This window comes from Nomascus leucogenys, chromosome 11 (genome assembly GCF_006542625.1).
Source record: "Nomascus leucogenys isolate Asia chromosome 11, Asia_NLE_v1, whole genome shotgun sequence".
Classification (NCBI taxonomy): Eukaryota; Metazoa; Chordata; class Mammalia; order Primates; family Hylobatidae; genus Nomascus; species Nomascus leucogenys.
In genome coordinates, this window is record NC_044391.1 from 75,018,872 (window position 1) to 75,038,958 (window position 20,087).

At 36.7% G+C, this 20,087-nt stretch overlaps 1 protein-coding gene across 1 annotated transcript; it reads left to right on the plus strand.

Annotated features, from left to right (window-relative positions):
• The first annotated feature begins 389 nt into the window (after positions 1–389).
• Positions 390–18,112, plus strand: LOC100594649 (putative uncharacterized protein C3orf79). Its single transcript, XM_003256685.3, has 3 exons — positions 390–577; positions 1,893–1,983; positions 17,818–18,112. The coding sequence occupies exons 1-3, from the start codon at positions 509–511 to the stop codon at positions 17,895–17,897; spliced, it is 240 nt and encodes a 79-aa protein (XP_003256733.2). The 5' UTR covers positions 390–508; the 3' UTR covers positions 17,898–18,112.
• The last annotated feature ends 1,975 nt before the right edge of the window (positions 18,113–20,087 follow it).

Here is a 20,087-nt window from a genome sequence, read left to right on the forward strand (position 1 = left end):
AGCTAGAAAGAAGAAACTTATCCAGCAGCCCCTAGATGTCATTGGAAAGTTTTATTACAAAATTCCTCCTGTCAGTGTGTGGGATCAATGAGTATGGAATAGAATAGACATTAAAAAATCATATAGAATCATATTGCAATTACAGTTTGGGAAAAAAATTGTCTGATTAAGTTATGGTTAGTGGGAATCAATAGGAGGGAAAAGACTTCAGAGGACTCAGCAAATATAGGATGGAATAATGAATTGCACTTATTTACTTATCCAATCTTCGTTAGCACTTATTAGAAGGCTGGCACTGAATTAGGATTTAGAGAAACAAAAATGAATGGTGCGGTTCCTACCCCAGAGGGGCTCACAGTCTTGTGAGTCTGATTTTGCCTCGGGTTTAGAAAGGCCTGTGGAACATCTCAGAGCCTCTCAGTAGGAGCAGGAAAGTTACTGGGGAGTACATGTATGTGATCTGCAGAAGCTAGTCAGGATCCAACTTGCATTTTCTACATTTCCATGGATGTTCAGTTGCCTTCTTCTGCCTACTCCTGAGCTTTCATCCAAGAGAAATCAGTGTTTGCCTTACAAGGTAAAACATTGATTTAGCCTTCAGCCTAGACATTCTCTGCTTATTGAGCCCCATACGCAACTTCATATCTACACTTTCATCCTGTCTCTTTCAACTCTACTCTTTAAAAAAAGAACTTTCCTATTAAACACTGTTATTCTGAGCAACCTCTAGCTTTTTGCATTTCTAGCCAAACTGTTTTCAAAATACCTGCTATTTCTTATAGACTTATAAAGTTCTTAACCCTTTTGAAATTATGTTGAACTAGTCCTACCTTTTGATGTATTTACTTTAGCAAGTATCAGGGACAGTTTTAAACTGATGCTTCAGTTTGTGGCTTTGTTATAGACGGAAGACTTGTGGCTGAAAATAGGGCTAAATCCTACTTCCTGAAGTTGCTTATTTTAGAGTCTCTAGAATCAGGTAGGCATGGATTTGATTCTCAGTTCTTAGCAACTACATGACCTTGAACAAATTAATTCATCTCTCAAAGTCCAAGTCTCCTCAATCTTAAAATGGGTCTAATACATGAGATGGTGTTTGGCTGTAATGTGCAAGATATCAAAGATATGATAAGGTACAGTCCTGGGAATACCCAACACCTAGATTTAATATGTTAATATTTTACTAATTGTTTTTCAGATTTTTTTTTTTTTTTTTTTTTTTGAGACGGAGTCTCTCTCTGTCACCCAGGCTGGAGTGCGGTGGGTGGCATGATCTCAGCTCACTGCTAGCTCCGCCACCCGGGTTCATGCCATTCTCCTGCCTCAGCCTCCCGAGTAGCTGGGACTACAGGCGTTTGCCACCACGCTCTGCTAATTTTTTGTATTTTTAGTAGAGACGGGGTTTCACCACGTTAGCCAGGATGGTCTGGATCTCCTGACCTTGTGATCTGCCAGCCTCAGCCTCCCAAAGTGCTGGGATTACAGGAGTGACAGATTTTTTTTAAATAAACAAATGATATATATCAAGTGAAAAATGTTTTTGAAACTTAATCGTCATTACTTGTAAGTTGATTTCACTAATTTTAACTATTGCCAATTATTTGATTTTATAAATGAAATAAATATGCAATCATTTATTTATCCATTCTTCCTATAATAGACATTAATGTGTTTCCATTTTTATATTGCCAAAAATTCTGCAATAAATATTTCACACATGTCTATGTGCTCACACATATTTATCTTGTTCTTTCTCCCTGTATATATATCTAAATCTTGATGAAGATTCTTTTTAGTTTTAAAAATATATATCAGAGTGTCTTTGCACTTCCTTCTGTGGACAATCATAATACCTAGAAGTAACAACTTTTTTTTTTTCATTTCTTTGACAGACTTCTGGTTGTCTAACCCAAATGTCAATTTTATATGGGCACCCTGCCAGTCTTCTAAAAGACTACATTTCCCAGGCAATTTTGCAACCAGGTGTGACCCTGTGACTTCATTCTGGTCAATGAGATTTAAGCAAAGTGTTTTGTGGGACTTTAGGAAAGCCTCCTTAAATGGGAAAAGGCGAGCTTTTCTTCCTCACTACTTCCTTCCTAAAATTGCCTAGAATGAAAATGCAATGGCTGGGAGTTTACCTTGAACATAAGGCCATATGCAAAACTCATAGAGCAACAAGATAGAAGTATGGGTCCCTGATCACTGTGAAGCTGCCACATCAATCCTGCCTCTAGATTCTCATTCTTTTTTTTTCTTTTTTCTTTTCATTCTTTCTCTCTCTCTCTCTTTCTTTCTTTTCTTTTTTTTGTGAGAGAGAAAGTTCTATCTTATTTAAGGTATTATTATTTAAGATTTTTCTGTATATACAGCTGAAATACTAATGGATACACTTTCCATTTCTTGTATCTCTTATGTGTTTTCCTTGAGCTATTGTATTATCTTTGACCTCCAGGAAAATACTGAATAATAGTGTTCATTGCAGCCCTCCTTCTATTATTCTTACCTAGAATAGAAATGAATCAAAATCTTCTTCATTAAGTGTGGTATTTGAATTTTTAATATTAGAGTTTTTGTAGATATCTTTTATTATTAAGGGAGAAGAAAATAAAAAGTACATCTTATCTGTCATCATTATACTTTTATCTTAGTTAAAATCAGAGAAGTAGCCATTAACTACTAGTAGATAGTTGCATACAATAGATCTAAACATATATAAGCTTTTAAAGGCTGTTGCTCTTTTAAAATATTTCTATTTTTAATGTACAACAGGGACATTTATAATCCAAATATAGTCCATATGTACATGTAGCAAAATAAATCTTATAATAATAAGATTATAACAAAATAATATGGCATACTAGTGAAACGGCCACAATTAAAATTCCCATGTCAGGTCAGGCACGGTGGCTCACGCCTGTAATCCCAGCACTTTGGGAGGCTGAGGCGGGCAGATCACGAGGTCAGGAGATCCAGACCATCCTGGCTGACATGGTGAAACCCCGTCTCTACTAAAAATACAAAAAAAATTATGGTGGTGGGTGCCTGTAGTCCCAGCTACTCAGGAGGCTGAGGCAGGGGAATGGCGTGAACCTGGGAGGCAGAGCTTGCAGTGATCCGAGATGATGCCACTGCACTCCAGCCTGGGCGACAGAGCGAGACTCCGTCTCAAAAAAAAAAAAAAAAAAAAAAATTCCCATGTCAGAGAATTCCTAGTATTACTTTGCAATTGACTTTGTTTGTTTGTTTGTTTGTTTGCCTGGCATTACTACAGACAGAAGAAACAAACTTTATCTTATGAACAAAAGATTCTTTTTGGTTCACCATTCAATTTTTAATGATAGATTTCTGAACTTTGCTTTTAAAAAAGTAGGCTGGATAACTGAACACAAATAAACAACAAAAATTTCCAATCACATGGTACCTATAAAGAAGGTGCTGCCTTTATTTTAAAGAAAGGGAAACATTTATTAAAGACTTTTCAGAAGAAATAAAGAATAAGGAGGATCAGAATATCAAAACTTCAAAAGATGGATCAATAGGAAAGATTAATATTTTGATCTTTCCAAAATATTTGCTTGTTATATATACTGCAAAGTAACATCTATCTTTTATTTCTTTTTAGAAGCCAAATACCTGTTAAATGTTATATACATACTCTAACATTTACTTTTAATGCATGTGCAAATACTTCACAATCTCCTTCTCTTAAAATCCAACAAAGCCCCTGCCCACCCAGGTCTTTTCTATAGTATTTTAAACACACATCTGAAGTTGTTGGCCATATGTGCTGGAACTCTAACTGCTGCATTCATTTGAAGCCACAGACAAGATTTGGATTAGCTATTCAGTTTAGATTTTGAAAATTGTATGATCTATGTGCTGAATAGATCCTCAAACCACAAGGGATTTGTAGTAATAACCCCATCAAAATATTCAGGTTTATAGAAATAGTACCAGTATACAAGTTTATTTTTGCTCTTAAATATAGTAATATTGGAATACACACTGTTTCAAGTCAGCTGGATCTTTTATGTTGTGTTCATGTTTCTCATCTCTTGATTCAACTACTTAGAATATAGCCTAAAGGAAGCAGATGGTAAGTGAGTGAATAAAGACCTGAATTCTAGTTCCATAATTATTTAGCTAAGTCCCAGAGATTAGTTGGTAGAGTAGGCTTTTTTGTTTTTCTCCCAGAGATAGTACATATGAATCCTCTCCAAGGTTGCTGATACTAATGATAATCTTCGCTATACAACTCTGTTGAAACAAAGTGCATATTTCAGGAAAATTACCAGGGTATTTTTGTCATTTTGCAATGAAAATAAATAAGATCATTCCATTTCCACAATTGAAAGGATTTCAGAGGTTATGAGGAAAGTCAAACAGAAGTTTGAAGCTCTTTAAGTCAATCCATATTCTGTTTGACTCTTTAAGTCAATGCATATTCTCAGATGACTTGTGGCACCTGTTTATATCATCCAAGGTAGAGCAGATGGAGTTACCTCAGGTGAGACTGAATTTGGGAAACAGGAAAATGCCACAAGATTTATGCACTGACGGAACTGAAATTGATTCATATGAACTTTCAATATTTGAGTTTCTGACTTTCAAAATGACAATTTCATTTTGTTCAACCCAACATTATGGCTAATATTTATTAAGCACTAAGGGTTTTATATGTATTCAATCACTTATTCTTCACAGCTATGCAGTGTGGCGGTAATTATAGTAACCCTTCCCATTTGAGAGATGATAAAATGAGCCACAAAGGGGTCAGAAATGTCCCTCAGGTCACACAGCTAGTAAGTCTTAGAGCTGGGTGTAGGATCCAGGTGCTCTGTCTTTGATGCCCAGGCTCTTTACCTGTACTACACTGGTTATGTATTTAGCCCACAGAATATAAATAAGGTCAAATTCATATTCCAGTTCTGGATTGCAAAATGCCCCAAATTTCTATCCATTGACCTAAAGGTAAAGCTAAATTCCAGACCCATGTATATGACTTTCTCTTGGACAGCTTCACCCGTATGTACTTCAGATTTTTTCTACTCAACATCTCCAAAAAAAACCTTATTCTCTTTCTCCACACTGCTCAGTAGCCCATGCCAGAATTTTACATTTTTCTTGGACTCCTCCTTAATTTCAAGTTCAATCAGTTACCAGGTTCAGTCATATCTATTTCCTTATCTCTTTCATATCTACGTTCTTCCCTCCACCTCTACAACCAGAATTTCTCACCTGGACAACTATAATAGGCTTCTGTTTTTCTACCTATGTCAACCATTGGTCTGCCTCAGTTCAATAATCCATCAATCACTGCGTGAATTTTTGAATATGTAAATCTGATCATGTTATACTCCCTCTTTCCTGCTGGATAATTTGTATATCACTTACATTATTTTGCAACTCTTCACTGGTTTTTCCCATTCCTACTAGTCTCGAGCTCCATGCGGGGAGTATTAGCTTATTACATTTTGTAGTCACATTAATATACGTATAATAGTGATTTGTTAATTGTGTGGAAATTGTGATTTCTAATCAATTTCCTTATGTAATTGAGGTGCTTGTCACTTACATTAAAGTGTTCATTTCAATTTCTCAAATTATTTGCTTTTGTATTTTTCTACTTTAAAATTACTTCAGGTCATCTGCAGGTACATTACAGAGCATGAAATGGTGCCACAGGACTTACAATTGGCCTAAGGCTTCACTTTGCAATTGGGCAGATCAACCTTCTATGACTTATTAATTCTTATTTCTATAAACTGATACTTTTAAGGCTATTGGCATAGCATGAGTATGAGTAAGCTGTCTATGCTTGGGGTTCTTGGGGTGTTCTATAATGTTTAGATCCTTTTGGTTAAATTTCATGAGACTTAGAGGTAATGTGGCATTGGAGGAGGATGGCATTGATGTGTCAGCAATTAATAAGAAACAGATTAGAGACTGGTCTGGATTCTTTCTTAAAAAATCCCAGGAAAATATACAGCACCAGAGCTTTTACTAATGGGTAGGCCTGGTTCTACTAGACAAAGAACAGAAGTATCACCCTTCTTCCACTATAATAATTTAGAACGGGTTCATCCAGGTCCCATTTGCATCTCCTTGTCCTTTCTCACTGCCAATATCATATCTGAGTTACTCATAGCCACATGAAAAAACATTTTGCTACCCTTCCCACCACATTGAGTTTCAAGTGACTTCTGAGACTATCTCAGGCTGACTGGACACTCCACAGCAATTTCTCCTGTTTGCCTGGGCTTAAGGGAATGCTGTGAGGCCAGCCCTCACTCTGGGGTGCACTTGGAAAGTGAGACAAAGTTATTCTGAGACTTCCATCACCTCTACATCACTAGTCCTGCAGTCTGCCTGTAGATGGGGGACAAGGAATAGATTCCTTTCTGACCAACATCTAACTCTTGTGTTTTTCCTCTCTTTTCTTTTAACCCTTTATTTAGCATGCTTTATTTAGTCCCAGGGACAGTAAAAACAGGCTTGAGCTAATCATATATTCTTCTAGATCATCTTCCCTTATGCCTGGTCCCTGGCTTTTTATTTTCAAAAGTCAGTAATTTAAGAAATAAAAGGTATCCAAATGGAAAAGGAGGAAGTCAAATTGTCTCTGTTTGCAGATTACATTATCTTGTATACATTAAAACCTAAAGACCCCACCTAAAACTGTTAGAACTAATAAATTCAATAAAGTTGCAGGATACAAAAGTAATATAAAAATCAGTAGCATTTTTATACATAATCAACAAACTAGCTGAAAAAGAAATCACGAAGTCAATCACATTAATAATAGCTACAAAAATACTTAGGAATAAATTTAATAAGGGATGTGAGGGACTTCTGTAAGAAAAACTGAAAAACACTGATGAAAGAAATTGAAGAGGATACAAACAAATGGGAAGACATCCCATGCTCATGGATGAGACAAATTAATATTGTAAAAATGATAATACCATCCAAAGCAATCTACAGATTCAATGCAACCCCTGTCAAAATACCAAGGGCCTTTTTCTAAAATTTGTATGGAGCTGCAAAAGACCAGGACTAGCCAAAGTAAACCTGAGCAAAAAGAACAAAGCTGGAAGTATCACTACCAGACCTCAGAATATACTACAAAGCTGTAGTAACCAAAATAGCATAATATTGGCATAAAAACAGACACATAGACCAATGGAACAGAATAGAGGACCCAGAAATTAATTCACACATCTATAGCTAAATGATTTTTGACAAAGGCAAGAACACTCATTGGAGAAAGACTAATCTCTTCGATAAATGGTGCTGGGAAAATTGAAATTCACATGCAGAAGAATGAAAGTAAACTCCCACCCCTCAATCTATACAAAAATCAACTCAAAATAGATAAAAGATCCAAGTGTAAAACTTGAAATTATAAAACTACTTGAGGAAAACAGAGAAACTTCTTCAGGACATTGGTCTGGGAAGATATTTTATGAATAAGGCCTCAAAAGCTAGGCTGGGCATGGTGGCTTACGTCTGTAATCCCAGCATTTTGGGAGGCTGAGGAGGGTAGATCACCTGAGGTCAGGAGTTCGAGACTAGCCTGGCCAACATGATGAAACCCCATCTCTACTAAAAACACAAAAATTAGCTGAGCATAGTGGCACACGCCTGTAGTGCCAGCTACTCAAGAGGCTGAGGCAGGAGAATCACTTGAACCTGGGAGGCGGAGCTTGCAGTAAGCGGAGATTGTGTCACGGCACTTCACTCCTGGGTGACAGAGCGAGACCCTGTCTCAAAAAAAAAGAAAAAAAGGAAAAAAAAAGTAAAAGCAAAAACCCACAGGTAACAACAAGAAAAATAAACACACGAGCTTATATCAAGCTAAAAAGCCTCTGCACAGCAGCAAAGGAAACAACAGAGTGAAAAGACAGTCTACAGAATGGGATAAAATATTTGCAAACTACTAATTCATGGGGTATTGATATCCAGAATATTCAAGGAATTCAAACATCTCAACAGCAAAAATAACAATCAGGTTAAAAAATCGGTAAATAATTTGAACAGACATTTCTCAAAAGACATACAAATGGCCAACAAATATACAAAACAATGCTCACCAGAGAAATGTAAATCAAAATCCCAATGAGGTATCATCTTACATCATTTAGGATGGCCTATTAGCAAAAAGACAAAAAATAACAAATGCTAACAAGAATGTGGAGAAAAAGGAACTCTTACATACTGTTGTTGGGAATGCAAACTAGTACAGCCACTATGAAGAATAGTTTGAAATTTCCTGAAAAAATTACAAGAGGACTGCCTATGACCCAGGAATCCCACTATTGGGAATCCATCCAGAGAAAAGGAAATCTTTGTTTGGAGAAACATCTGCACCCCCACATTTATTGCAGCACTATTCACAATAGCCAAGATGTGGAATCAACCTAGGCCTCCATCAACAGATAAATGAATAAAGAAAATATACCATACATATTTGATGAAGTACTATTCAGACATAAAACACAACGAAAACCTGTCATTTGTGGCAACATGGATGGGCTGGAGAACATTATGTTAAGTGAAATAAGCTAGAAACAGAAAGTTAAACATTGCATGTTCTTGTTCATATGTGGAAGCTAAAAAAAGTTGATCTCATAAAAGTAAAAAGTAGAACAGAGAATATCAGAGGCTGTGAAGGGTAGAAGGAAGGGAAGAATAGGGGGAAATTTGTTAAAGGATAGAAAATTATAGCTGGATAAAGGGAATAAATTCTACTGTTCTATACCACTGTAAGATATCTATAGTCAACTCTAATATATAGTTTCCAATAGCTATAGGGAGGATATCGAACATTCTAATCCAAAGAAATAATGAATACTTGAGATAATGAATATGCTAATTATCCTAATCATATTGTATTAGGGTTCTCTAGAGGGATAGAATAGGGTAGATATATAAAGGATATACCCTATCTCTAATATGTACCCTATCTCTCATAGAGTAGACATATAAAGGAGTTTATTAAGTATGAACTTATATGATCATAAAGTCCCACAATAGGCTGTCTGCAAGCTTGAGGGGCAGGAGTGCCAGTCCGAGTCTTAAAATTGAAGAATTTGGAGTCTGATGTTCGGGGGCAGAAAGCATCCAGCAAGGGAGAAAGATGCAGGCTGGGAGGCTAGGCCAGTCTTGCATTTTCATGTTTTTCTGCCTGCTTTATATTTGGTGGCAGCTGATTAGATTGTGCCCACCAGATTAAGGGTGGGCCTGCCTTCCCCAGCCCCCTGACTCAAATGTTAATCTCCTTTGGCAACATCCTCACAGACACACCCAGGAACAATACTTGCATCCTTCAATCCAATCAAGTTGACACTCAGTATTAACCATCACATCACTGTCCATTCTATGTATTGAAACATCACTACGAACTCCTTGAGTATGTGCAATTATTATTTGTCAATTAAAAATACAAATTTTAAAAAATGTCAAGAATTTGCCTTACCTGCCACTGTTTCTGTTGTGTCATCCCTTCCCAGAGGAGAATAAGTACTGAATATTCTTACTGTTTATTACTGCTTAAAGGAGGAAATGTAGTTAAAAATACATTAAAAAGTAGTTACTATATCAAAAGTTTTTTGCACTACATGCAATTTTATTTTGGTTGTTTTCTCATAGTTTTAATCTTACTTAGTCATTGCTATAGTAAAAACTCAATTCTGGTTAATTAAAGCTAATATTTTTCGTATTAGCAAAAAATTACAAGAACAAATTTTAAAATATTTAGCCTTTTTACAACCCCAGTGTCAGAATTACAGTGTACCTGGAATAGGCTTCCTATATGTGTTTCAATTGGTTTATGTTATATATGTATTTTTTTTACATAGTAAGTAAAAATCATTTGTAATTAGGATACCAATGAACCAGGCTATGTAGGCGCCTAACATTATGCATATATTTAAATTACACTTTATTACTCATTTGCTTTAACAAGTTAAATCTAGCAGTGTCATTCTTTTAATGTGTGCCTTTTAAACTAATGAGAATTTATTTCACTATGCTGTAGAATAAAATGTCAAATAAGGAGAAGCCACAGATATTTATTTTATTTATGGGTCATAGCATTCTCAAAAACTATATCTAGAAATTAAAAAGTTGAAATAGAAAAAACAACCCTAAGCAAAAAGAGTTTAAGAAGTGCTAGATCAGGAACAGAAAAGCGAACATCACGTGTTCTCCCTCCTAAGTGTGAATTCTCACTCATTGGGAGGGACACAGGGAGGGGAACATCACACACTGGGGCCAGTTGGGGGTGGGGGGCAAGCGGAGGGAGAGTATTAGGACAAATACCTAATGCATGTGGGGCTTAAAACCTAGATGACAGGTTGATGGGTGCAGCAAATCACCATGGCACATGTATACCTCTATAACAAACCTGCACGTTCTGCACAAGTATCCCAGAACTTAAAGTATAATTAAAAAAAAAAAAAAAAAGAAGTGCTAGATCCTTTCAGCTGGTTTCTGAAACCAGCTACCTATTTGGTGTACTTTTATTCCTGTCAGTTCTAGCAAAGATTATGGAAAAACAAATAATTTGTAAATGCTGAGAATTGTACTTACTTCAGAGGATTATTGTAAGAATTAGTTGAGAAACCCAGAACCTGGCACATGATAAATTCTCAATAAATGCACAATAAATATGTTCCTGATGGCATCTGGGAGGAAACTGTATCAGAAAAAGGACAAAACTTTTCCTGATCCTGTACAGAAAGTAAGACCTCCTGGACTGTGATGTCTGTAGAGGGTTAGGTGCCAGGGTTCCCAGAGTACATAGCTTTAATGGGAAGGGAAGCTCATTCAGGGAGAACAAGGAGAGTCAGGACAGGTGCCGAGAATTTAATAGGATGGGGAATGCAGAGGATTGTGAACACAGGCAGGAGAACTTTGGCCTGCCAGAGAACAACCAAGGTGTGCAAAACATGAAGCAATGTCCAAAAAGTGAAGATTCACAGGCAAGAGAAAGAGAAAGAATAAAGGGAAAGTACACTTAGAGGATAGTGTAGGGAGGGCAGCAAAGCTCTAGCAATAAGACAGTAAGACACTGAGTAAATGACAGGTTTCCAGCTGAGCTCTTCCTTCTATAGAAGCAGAAACAGATCAAGAGCAGGACCCAGACAGTGACAAGAAAATATCTAGCTGTTAAAATCCACTTAGGATTAGTTATCAAAATTAAAATCGTTATGGTACTTTTAAAAAAGGAATTAATGCATATTATATAATTATACTGTATGATTATTCTTAAGCACACATTTATCTTTCTTATTAAAGTTTCAGTTAAGAATCCTGAGAAATGATTATATTTTTATAAACCATCTGGTTTAGCTGCAGGCAAACTCGGAGAAAAATATATCCGATGAGGTTAATTTTTTCATTTCCCAACAAATCAGAACAAAGGCTGAGGAGAAGGAGGGATGTTCAGAATTGAAACAATGAATGTAAATGTACTTAAATATTTGTATATAAAATTTTTGACATTTAAACATTACTTGAGAACCATTTTTCTTCACCACAATTATGGTAAATCTTCCATCATTTTATATATGATCAAATGTGATATGATATTAAGTCACTATTTTGAGGTAATTAGTTAGTACATTTAAGACCACAGTCATGTGGGGAGCTAACAGTGGGGGACTTCATAAACTAAGGTCCTTGAACTGTATTTCCATGAAGCATGTGGAGAATGATTAATTGAAGACCACCATCCACATGCAATAATACAGTTTTCCCTCATTCTCTGCCTCCTTGTTTTTACTTCTTCTGTCTCATTTTCTCTTCACTCTGTATGATTCTAACCCCTTCCCTCCCTGATATCATCACTTAATATTTACTGCTTTTCTTTCCAAAAAAGTATACTAAAGAGAAAAAAAGTCAAATGTTGTAGAATCATCAATTCTTTGTTTAATGGTATCAATGCTTTGTTTAATGGTATTATTGAAATTTAAAGAAGTAACTTTAGGTTCAATTTAAATTGTTTACTTGTCTTGGATTCTTATTAGCACCTCTTTTTTTTTTTTTTTTTTTTTTTTTTTGAGATGGCGCCTGGCTTTGTCATCCAGGATGGAGTGTAGTCGCGCAATCTCGGCTCACTGCAACCTCCGCCTCCTGGGTTCAAGTGATTCTCCTACCTCAGCCTCCTGAGTAGCTGGGATTACAGGCATCAGTCACCATGCCTGGCTAATTTCTGTATTTTAGTAGAGATGGTGTTTCACCACGTTGGTCAGACTGGTCTTGAAATTCTGACCTCAAGCGATTCACCTGCCTTGGCCTCCCAAAGTGCTGGAATTACAGGCATGAACCACCGTGCCTGGACTTATTCTTACACATGTAATTGGTTATTTAATAACGTTTAATTTCTGGCTTTTCTAATTCAACCTTAGAATGAAAGGCATTAGTTTAGCAGTGGACCAGTAGCTCTGCACAGAGCAAAGTCCTTGTCCTTATAGAGTGTATATTATAGAAGGGGATATAGAAAAAAATTAGAGAAATATAAGATATAATTTTAGTTACTGATGGGTGTTATAAGAAGAAATATAGAGAGAGTATGAATTGAGAAAATGATGGGCAGGAACTTGTTTTAGACAGAGTTGGTGTGTGAAAGTGAACAAGAAAGGGAAGAATGTAGAGTTCAAAAGGACATAGCTCATGGAGAGCCTTAGAAGTATTGGTGAGGATTTTATCCTGCGTTTGATGAGAATCCATTGGAGGGATAATGTCAGAAGATTGATAATATGATTTACACTTAAAAAGAATTGCTTTGGCTTCTGTAGCAATATGAAGATGAACATCAAAGAAGAGACAAGTCAAGATTATGCAGCAGTTAGAAGAGGAAGGGATGGGAAATGGTCAGGTTTGAGCTATGTTTAGAAGTAGAGATGAAGGTATTTGATGATGACATTTGGACACTACATGATTAGTTTAGCACTTAACATTATAAAAATCTTAAATGAGTTTTTGTTTAATAAAGGGCATAGCTCTCATCCTCCCATATAAATGTGGTGTGCCTGGCCCATCTTCTACATGGTACCACATGCAAAGAAATTTAACATTCTAATAAATGCACTGTAAGAAATTCAAAGTTTTCTTGAGTTCTCTTGGAAAGTAACATGACCAGTTATCTTAACATCCCCTTTCACCACCTCCTTTTCCCTCTGATTCTTACGTGGCTCAGTAGCCACACCACATTCTCCCTCCCCCCTCTCCCCTCAGCTCTCGCTGAGTTCAATCAGCATCAGCTCATCTCTCTCTCTTCCTCTCCTCTTGTCCATTGGGGGTCTCTCCTACCTATTTTGACTTGAAACACTCTTGGCTTCCTCAAAGATGAAGTGAGGTGCTGCTTTGGATGTCTTAGATTACTCTTCTCTGCCCACCACCCACTCAGTACAGTGGAGGCCAGGCCAGCAGCCACCACATCAGCAAGGCCTCCTAAGCCTCAAAGGTCAGGGAATGAGGGGAAGGGTTTGAGACTCATACACTAATACCTGTTGTCTCTTCTACACTTATTATTAGCTAAGATCCAGAAAGCACAGGTCTAAAACACCTGGAAATCAGTTTAACTTAAATTTGAACTAGAAATGTCAATAGGACATTTTGAGAAACAATATCTAAAAGTAATCATCTTGCTTTAAATACTTACTTGTATTCATAAATAATTGTTTTACAAATCAAACAATTATTCTTATGGCATAAAATACATCATGTGTCATTTAGGTATGTGATGTTTTAAACTTTCAACTGATTTAGGAGTCATTATTTTAAAATCTCTAATTTGCGGGGACTTGACTCTTCCTTATTTTGATAATTCTATTTGTAAATTTTTACTTGCTTTTTAAGTTGTAGGTTTTTGTATTAGTTTTTCTAAATTTATTTTTATTCACTCAAGTATTGTAAAATATGATTGGGCCGGGTGCAGTGGCTCATGCCTGTAATCCCAGCACTTTGGGAGGCCGAGGCAGGCAGATCACCTGAAGTCAGGAATTTGAGACCAGCCTGGCCAACACGGTAAAACCCCATCTCTACTGAAAATACAAAAACTAGCCAGGCGTGGTGGCGTGTGCCTGTAATCCCAGCTGCTTGGGAGGCTGAGGCAGGAGAATCGGTTGAATCCAGGAGGCAGAGGTTGCAGTGAGCTGAGATCATGCCATTGCACTCCAGCCTGGGCAACAAGAGCAAAACTCTGTCTCAGAATATAGATATATATATATTTATTATACCAGTTGATTAGTATTTGCAAATACAAATGTAATTCTTTGCTTATAAAATTTTGTACAGCTATGCTTTGGTGAGACATATGTTTAATACCAAATAGAGCAAAAGAACTATTAAATAAGATATATCTTTCTGAATGTTCTAATGAGTTATATAGTAATAATTTCTATTCCCTATAATATACTCAAAATTGCTTATAGCACATTACGTACGGTACTATGATTGTGACTTTTTTTTTTTTTGAGACAGGGTCTTGCTCTGTCATTCAGGCTGCAGTGCAGTGTTACAATCTCAGATCACTGCAACCTCCACCTTCCAGGTTCAAGTGATTCTCATGCTTCAGCCTCCAGAGTAGCGGGGAATACAGGCGAATGCCACCACCCCTGGATAATTTTTATATTTTTAGTAGAGACAGGGTTCTACCATGTTGGTCAGGCTGGTCTTGAACTCCTGACCTCAAGTGATCTTCCCACCTTGGCCTCCCAAAGCACTGGGATTACAGGTGTGAGCTACTGCACCTGGCCTGATTGTGACTTTAAAACCTCTTATTTTGAAAAAGAAAAGTTATCTGAACAAGGTCTTTTTTTTCCCTCTATTTTCATTTTTTTTTCAGCTATATAACCTCTTATTGTGAGCTTGCTAAATACTGTCCTATATGAATACATATATAAGTATGTATTTAAACTACACATGCGGTTTCTGGCTCTTGGATAATAATAAATACAGGAGAGGCAACAGGTTTCAGTGTATGAGTCTCCAACCCTGCCCCTTATTCCCTGATTTTTGAGGCTAAGGTGGCCTTGCTGCTTCAGTGGCTGCTGGATTGGCCTCCGCTGTGCTGAGTGGGTGATGGGTGGGCAGAGAAAAGAAATCAAAGACACCCAGAGCAGCACCTCAATTCACCTTAAATATATAAGAAGGCCTTTTTTGAGACACAAATGAAACATAATTGCTTCTCGTACTTGATGTTTTGTCATTAACATTTTCCTCTGTCAATAACATCTATTTTAAAATGGAATACTTTTGGAAAGTGAGAAGAATTCTGAAGAATACAAAAAAGGATATTGTGCTCCCAAGCAATTCAAGGGAGGGTAATGTACTAAATTAGACTACAGGGCCAGGGAAGTTTCACTAAGGAGGGATCTGAACTGAGAAGCTGTGATGGTCAATTTTGTGTCAACTTGACTGGGCCATGGGATGCCCAGACATTTGATCAAATGTTATTCTTGGAGAGTCTACGAAGGTTATCCTGGATGACATTAACATTTGAATTGGTAGACTGAGTATAGAAGATTGCCCTCCTTAATATGAACGTGCCTCATCCAATCAACTGAAGAAGTGTCTCTTGCCTGACTGGGTGAGCTGAAACATCAATCTTCTCCTATCTTTAAACTCAGACTGAATAACTGCCTCTTCTTGGGTCTCAAGCCTACCACTTCTCAGATTGGAACTAGTACTGTTGGCTCTCCTGGTTTTCATACCTTTGGACTCAACCTAGAACCCATACCATTTGGCCCTGCTTGACTTCCAGTTTGCCTACTGCAGATCTTCTAACTTTCTAGCTTCCTAAATCACATGAGCTTTTTTTTTTAAAGATGGAGTCTTGCTCTGTCGCCCAGGCTGGAGTATAGTGGCGTGATCTCGGCTCACTGCAACCTCCACCTCCCAGGTTCAAGCAGTTCTCCTGCCTCAGTATCCCGAGTAGCTGGGACTACAGGTGCCCACCACCATGCCCCAGCTAAATTTTGTATTTTTAGTAGAGTTGGGGTTTCACCATGTTGGCCAGGCTGGTCTGGAACTCCTGACCTCAGGTGATCCACTCCCTTTGGCCTCCCAAACTGCTGAGATTACAGGCGTGAGCCATCGCATCCAGTCACCAATTTCTTATAATAAGTATTTTTACATGTATAAAATAAAGATATATGTGTGATCTATATCTATATATTTAATATCTAATATGTACATTCTCTATAAGAAGCAGCAAAATGGAATTATAATTCATTTCCCCTTTCTTATTTTTGTGTTCTCATTTATATGTGGTATGCTGATCAAAACTACTGCTTCAAGTTGATTTACAGTGAAAACATAACAACTTGATAAACATACAATCTGTTTTTAAAAATTGTGAATGATCATTTTAAAAAGGTAGATTTTATTTTTCTTATGTACTACTTAAAATGCAAGGAATTGCCTTCACCAACAGAGCCTACAAAGGTACTAATTGATTTGTAGGACTGGTTAAGTGCAGGAGAGAGGCATTTTCTTGGGTAGATGCTTATGAATTTCTTTTTGTATAGTATGTTTCATAAGAAAAAGTATCTTGAAGGCACTGAGGATGTCATATTTGACACACATTCAATAAAATCTATGCAGAGTAAGAATCTGATATAATGGGCTCACTTTATGTTTTTATCAGAATTTATTTATTGAATAAATATTTATTAAACATCAACTACATGCCAGCTCTGTTCTTTATGCTGGAGATAGAAAAAAGAACAACACAGACAATGTGCCTGCCTTCTAGAAGTGGGTATTCTGCTACAGGGACAGATAATCAACAGATAGGCAATGCAAACAAATTAGCATATGATATATAAATTATGTATATATATATAATGATTATGATTAGTGTCCACAGTGAAACAATAGGGTGCTGCTGTGATAGAGAATAATGGAAGAAACATGACTAGGAAGGGCCTATCTGAGGAAGCAATGTTTATAATCATGATGATCTTTTCTAATAGCACAATGTCTATAGTTTTCATCTTTTTCCTCCCATTGATATTACTGATCTGGAGAATGATTTATTTTAATATGCCAAGGACTTTTTGTTTGGATTCGGGGGGACAGATGCAAGATTGTTATATGGGTATACTGTGTGATGCTAAGGTTTGGGTTATGGATGGTTTTGAGAGTGATTTAATAATACTTTTCATATGGATTCTATTTCAATATATGTTTCTCAATTTGTTAACTTTAAGTCACAAATATATTTCATAATCCAAGCCCTTTTAGTTCAGACTTTCATATTATAGAACTTTTACAACTTAATTTATTGGTGAAGCCAATATTTACTCTGTACGTCTTAATGTGATTAATTTTAATTTGTATCAATTATTGACATAAATTAGTGATTTGCTTTGTTTCCCCTGCTAGATTGTTGGCTCTATGAGGCAGGAAACAGATCTAGCACCAGTGTCCAGAATAGGAGTTTACACATAAAAAGGAGTTAAATATTTTTTGAAAGAATTGCCTAAAAGAAATTTCTATGATGAATATTAATAGAATGATCTAATCATTATTACACTTATTTTTTTTCCAGATATGGCCTGACTTTGCAGATGTTAAATTCTTTCTACTCTTGACTTACAATCTTAACTCCTTCTTTATAAATGTGAAGGCTGGGAACTTTAGGGAAAAAATCAGCAACAAGAAAAATTTCTCTGATCATTCCCATGCCAAAGAGTTGGTGATGAAGAAAAGCTATTTCTGAGGATTGAGTATGCATCATCTGTGCTTGGCTTTCTCCGCTCCCTTTAATATTCTATTGAAAGTCCCTCTTTTATTAAACAGGAAAGAAGATTCAAGGAGGAACTGAAATAGAGAGAGGCTCCTTTGCAAACCAGTATCAGACAGATCCCAGTCACTTGTAACATCTGCCCTACCATTGGAATAACATAATGAGAGGCCTGGGCAACCCAGAGAGAAGTGTAAATGACAGCAGTTACTAATAAAAACACTGTTGAATTTTGAAAAACTTTTGCATGCTTTAATTTCTCCACATTTTAAGTAATTATGCTAATTATGAGAGTGCTGTGTGTTATTAGCTGTTTGGTCACAAATAAAAACAAAAGTCATTTCATATATATATCTGACTTTACTGCTTTCCTATAGAGAATTGCTTTCTACAGTGAATTACTTTTCACGTTAAGAAAAAGTAACATAAAAATTCATGCTCTTGGGGATGATGACATAGGCCCTCGCATACACCACTAGTGGAAGTGTAAATTTATTAATTTATTCAACAAACATTATGTACTAGGCATAGTTCTGGGCATTGGGGATATGGAGGTAAGCCAAACAAAATCTCTGCAGTCATGAAGCCTACACTTTAACTGGGGAGATGCAAGTGTAAATCAGGTGGTATTTTATACTATGGAGAAAAATGAAGCAGGTTAAGGGAAAAGGGGAGTTTGGGGAACAAATTTTCTTATTTTAGTGTTTGAGGGAAAACTTGGCATTTGAGCAGAGGTGTGAAGAAATCAGAGGAACTAACCATGCAGGTATTTGTAGAAGGATCACTCAAGATAGAAGGAGTAGGCCTGGAGTACACAGAGGATGCTATAGCTTAAGTAGAGTGAGTGAAGGAGAGAAAGAGATCAGAGTTGATGTCAAGGTGTAGGTCTGAGTGAGATGAGACATCCATGCTTTCTGTTTTAAAGGGGTTTTTAAGTAAGAATAATATAACTTGTTTTAAAAGACTCCTGACTCCTCTATGCCATTTTGGGGCAAAATTGATAAAAGAGAGATGTACTAGGAAGCCATTACAGTTAATCAGGCAAGAGACAATGGTGGCTGGGACTAGTCCCCACGAGTAGCAGTGGAGGTGAGGAAGTGGTCAAATATCTAGATGCATTCAGAAGTATAATTTTGGGGTGTACAAGAAAGGCTTGGCCAAAGAAGATTCTAACATTTTTAGTTAACTAGACGAGTGGAGTTGCCATTTTATCAGATACTGATGAAGAGAGTTTAAAGGAAGAAACCAGGAATTTGGTTTTATATATGATCAAGTCAAGATATCTATTAGAAATCCAACTGGAATTGTCAATACAGAAGTCTGGAGCTCAAGGGGTGGGATCCAGGCGAAAAAAAAAATGATCTTAGGATTGTCAAAAAAGAGATGGAATTCCCATCCGTTAAGACTGTATGACTATGAATGATTATGGCTAAGAAGACATAGTACATGGAGAATAGACAGGGAGACAGAGTGAGAGCAGAACTATTGGATTCAATTTTCAATAAGGGATATAATAGGGCCTAGTGATTTACAATGTGAACTCTGTGGTCAGAATGTCTGAGTTCAAACTGCGGTTTCAGCAAGGATTATCTGACTTCAGAGCATAGATAAAAATGGAAGTTTTATAGTTTCCTATAAATTATTGTGAAGATTAAAAGAGAACCTGCTCACAAAGTACTTGGCATATAAGTACTCAGTAAATGTTAGTCATCGTTATGAGCATCATCAGCTTCATCATTAATGAGTAACAATTTCTAAGGAAAGATGGATGGTAATACTCGTACTAATGATCTTCAGAGTTGATAAAAAAAAGTGGTAGACAGAGTTTTTATACCCATCAATACAGTAGCAGGTTTCCTTCTGTCCCTTCATGTTTTCTTTTACATAGACCTCAGTTGCTCACAAATACCAGCCACATGGTTTGCATTTCTCCCTATGTTAAATTCTTGATCTCTCTTTTACTTTAAAGCTGCTGTTTATTGCAATATCATAAAAAGATCTAGGGTTTTAAGAAGTTTGTGCTACATATATAATTCCAAAGTTACACATATACCCTAGCCACTCACTAGTAAAGGACCTGTGAACTGATTAAAAGAAGTAAATCATGAGAAGGTATCTTTAGATTAAGTTGAATAAGATACCAGGGAGCCAAAGGTGTGCATTCAAGTGCATGAGAAACCAGAATGGCATGGAGAAAACAGAAGAGCTCAGGTAGACTCCCTCCTAGACAGGGGGGCTGAAGGGAGCCAGAGGGTAAGTGAAATGTTCTACAGAAGATGACGAGCAAGAAGACAGCACTGATGATGTTAAAGTCCTACCCAGGAAG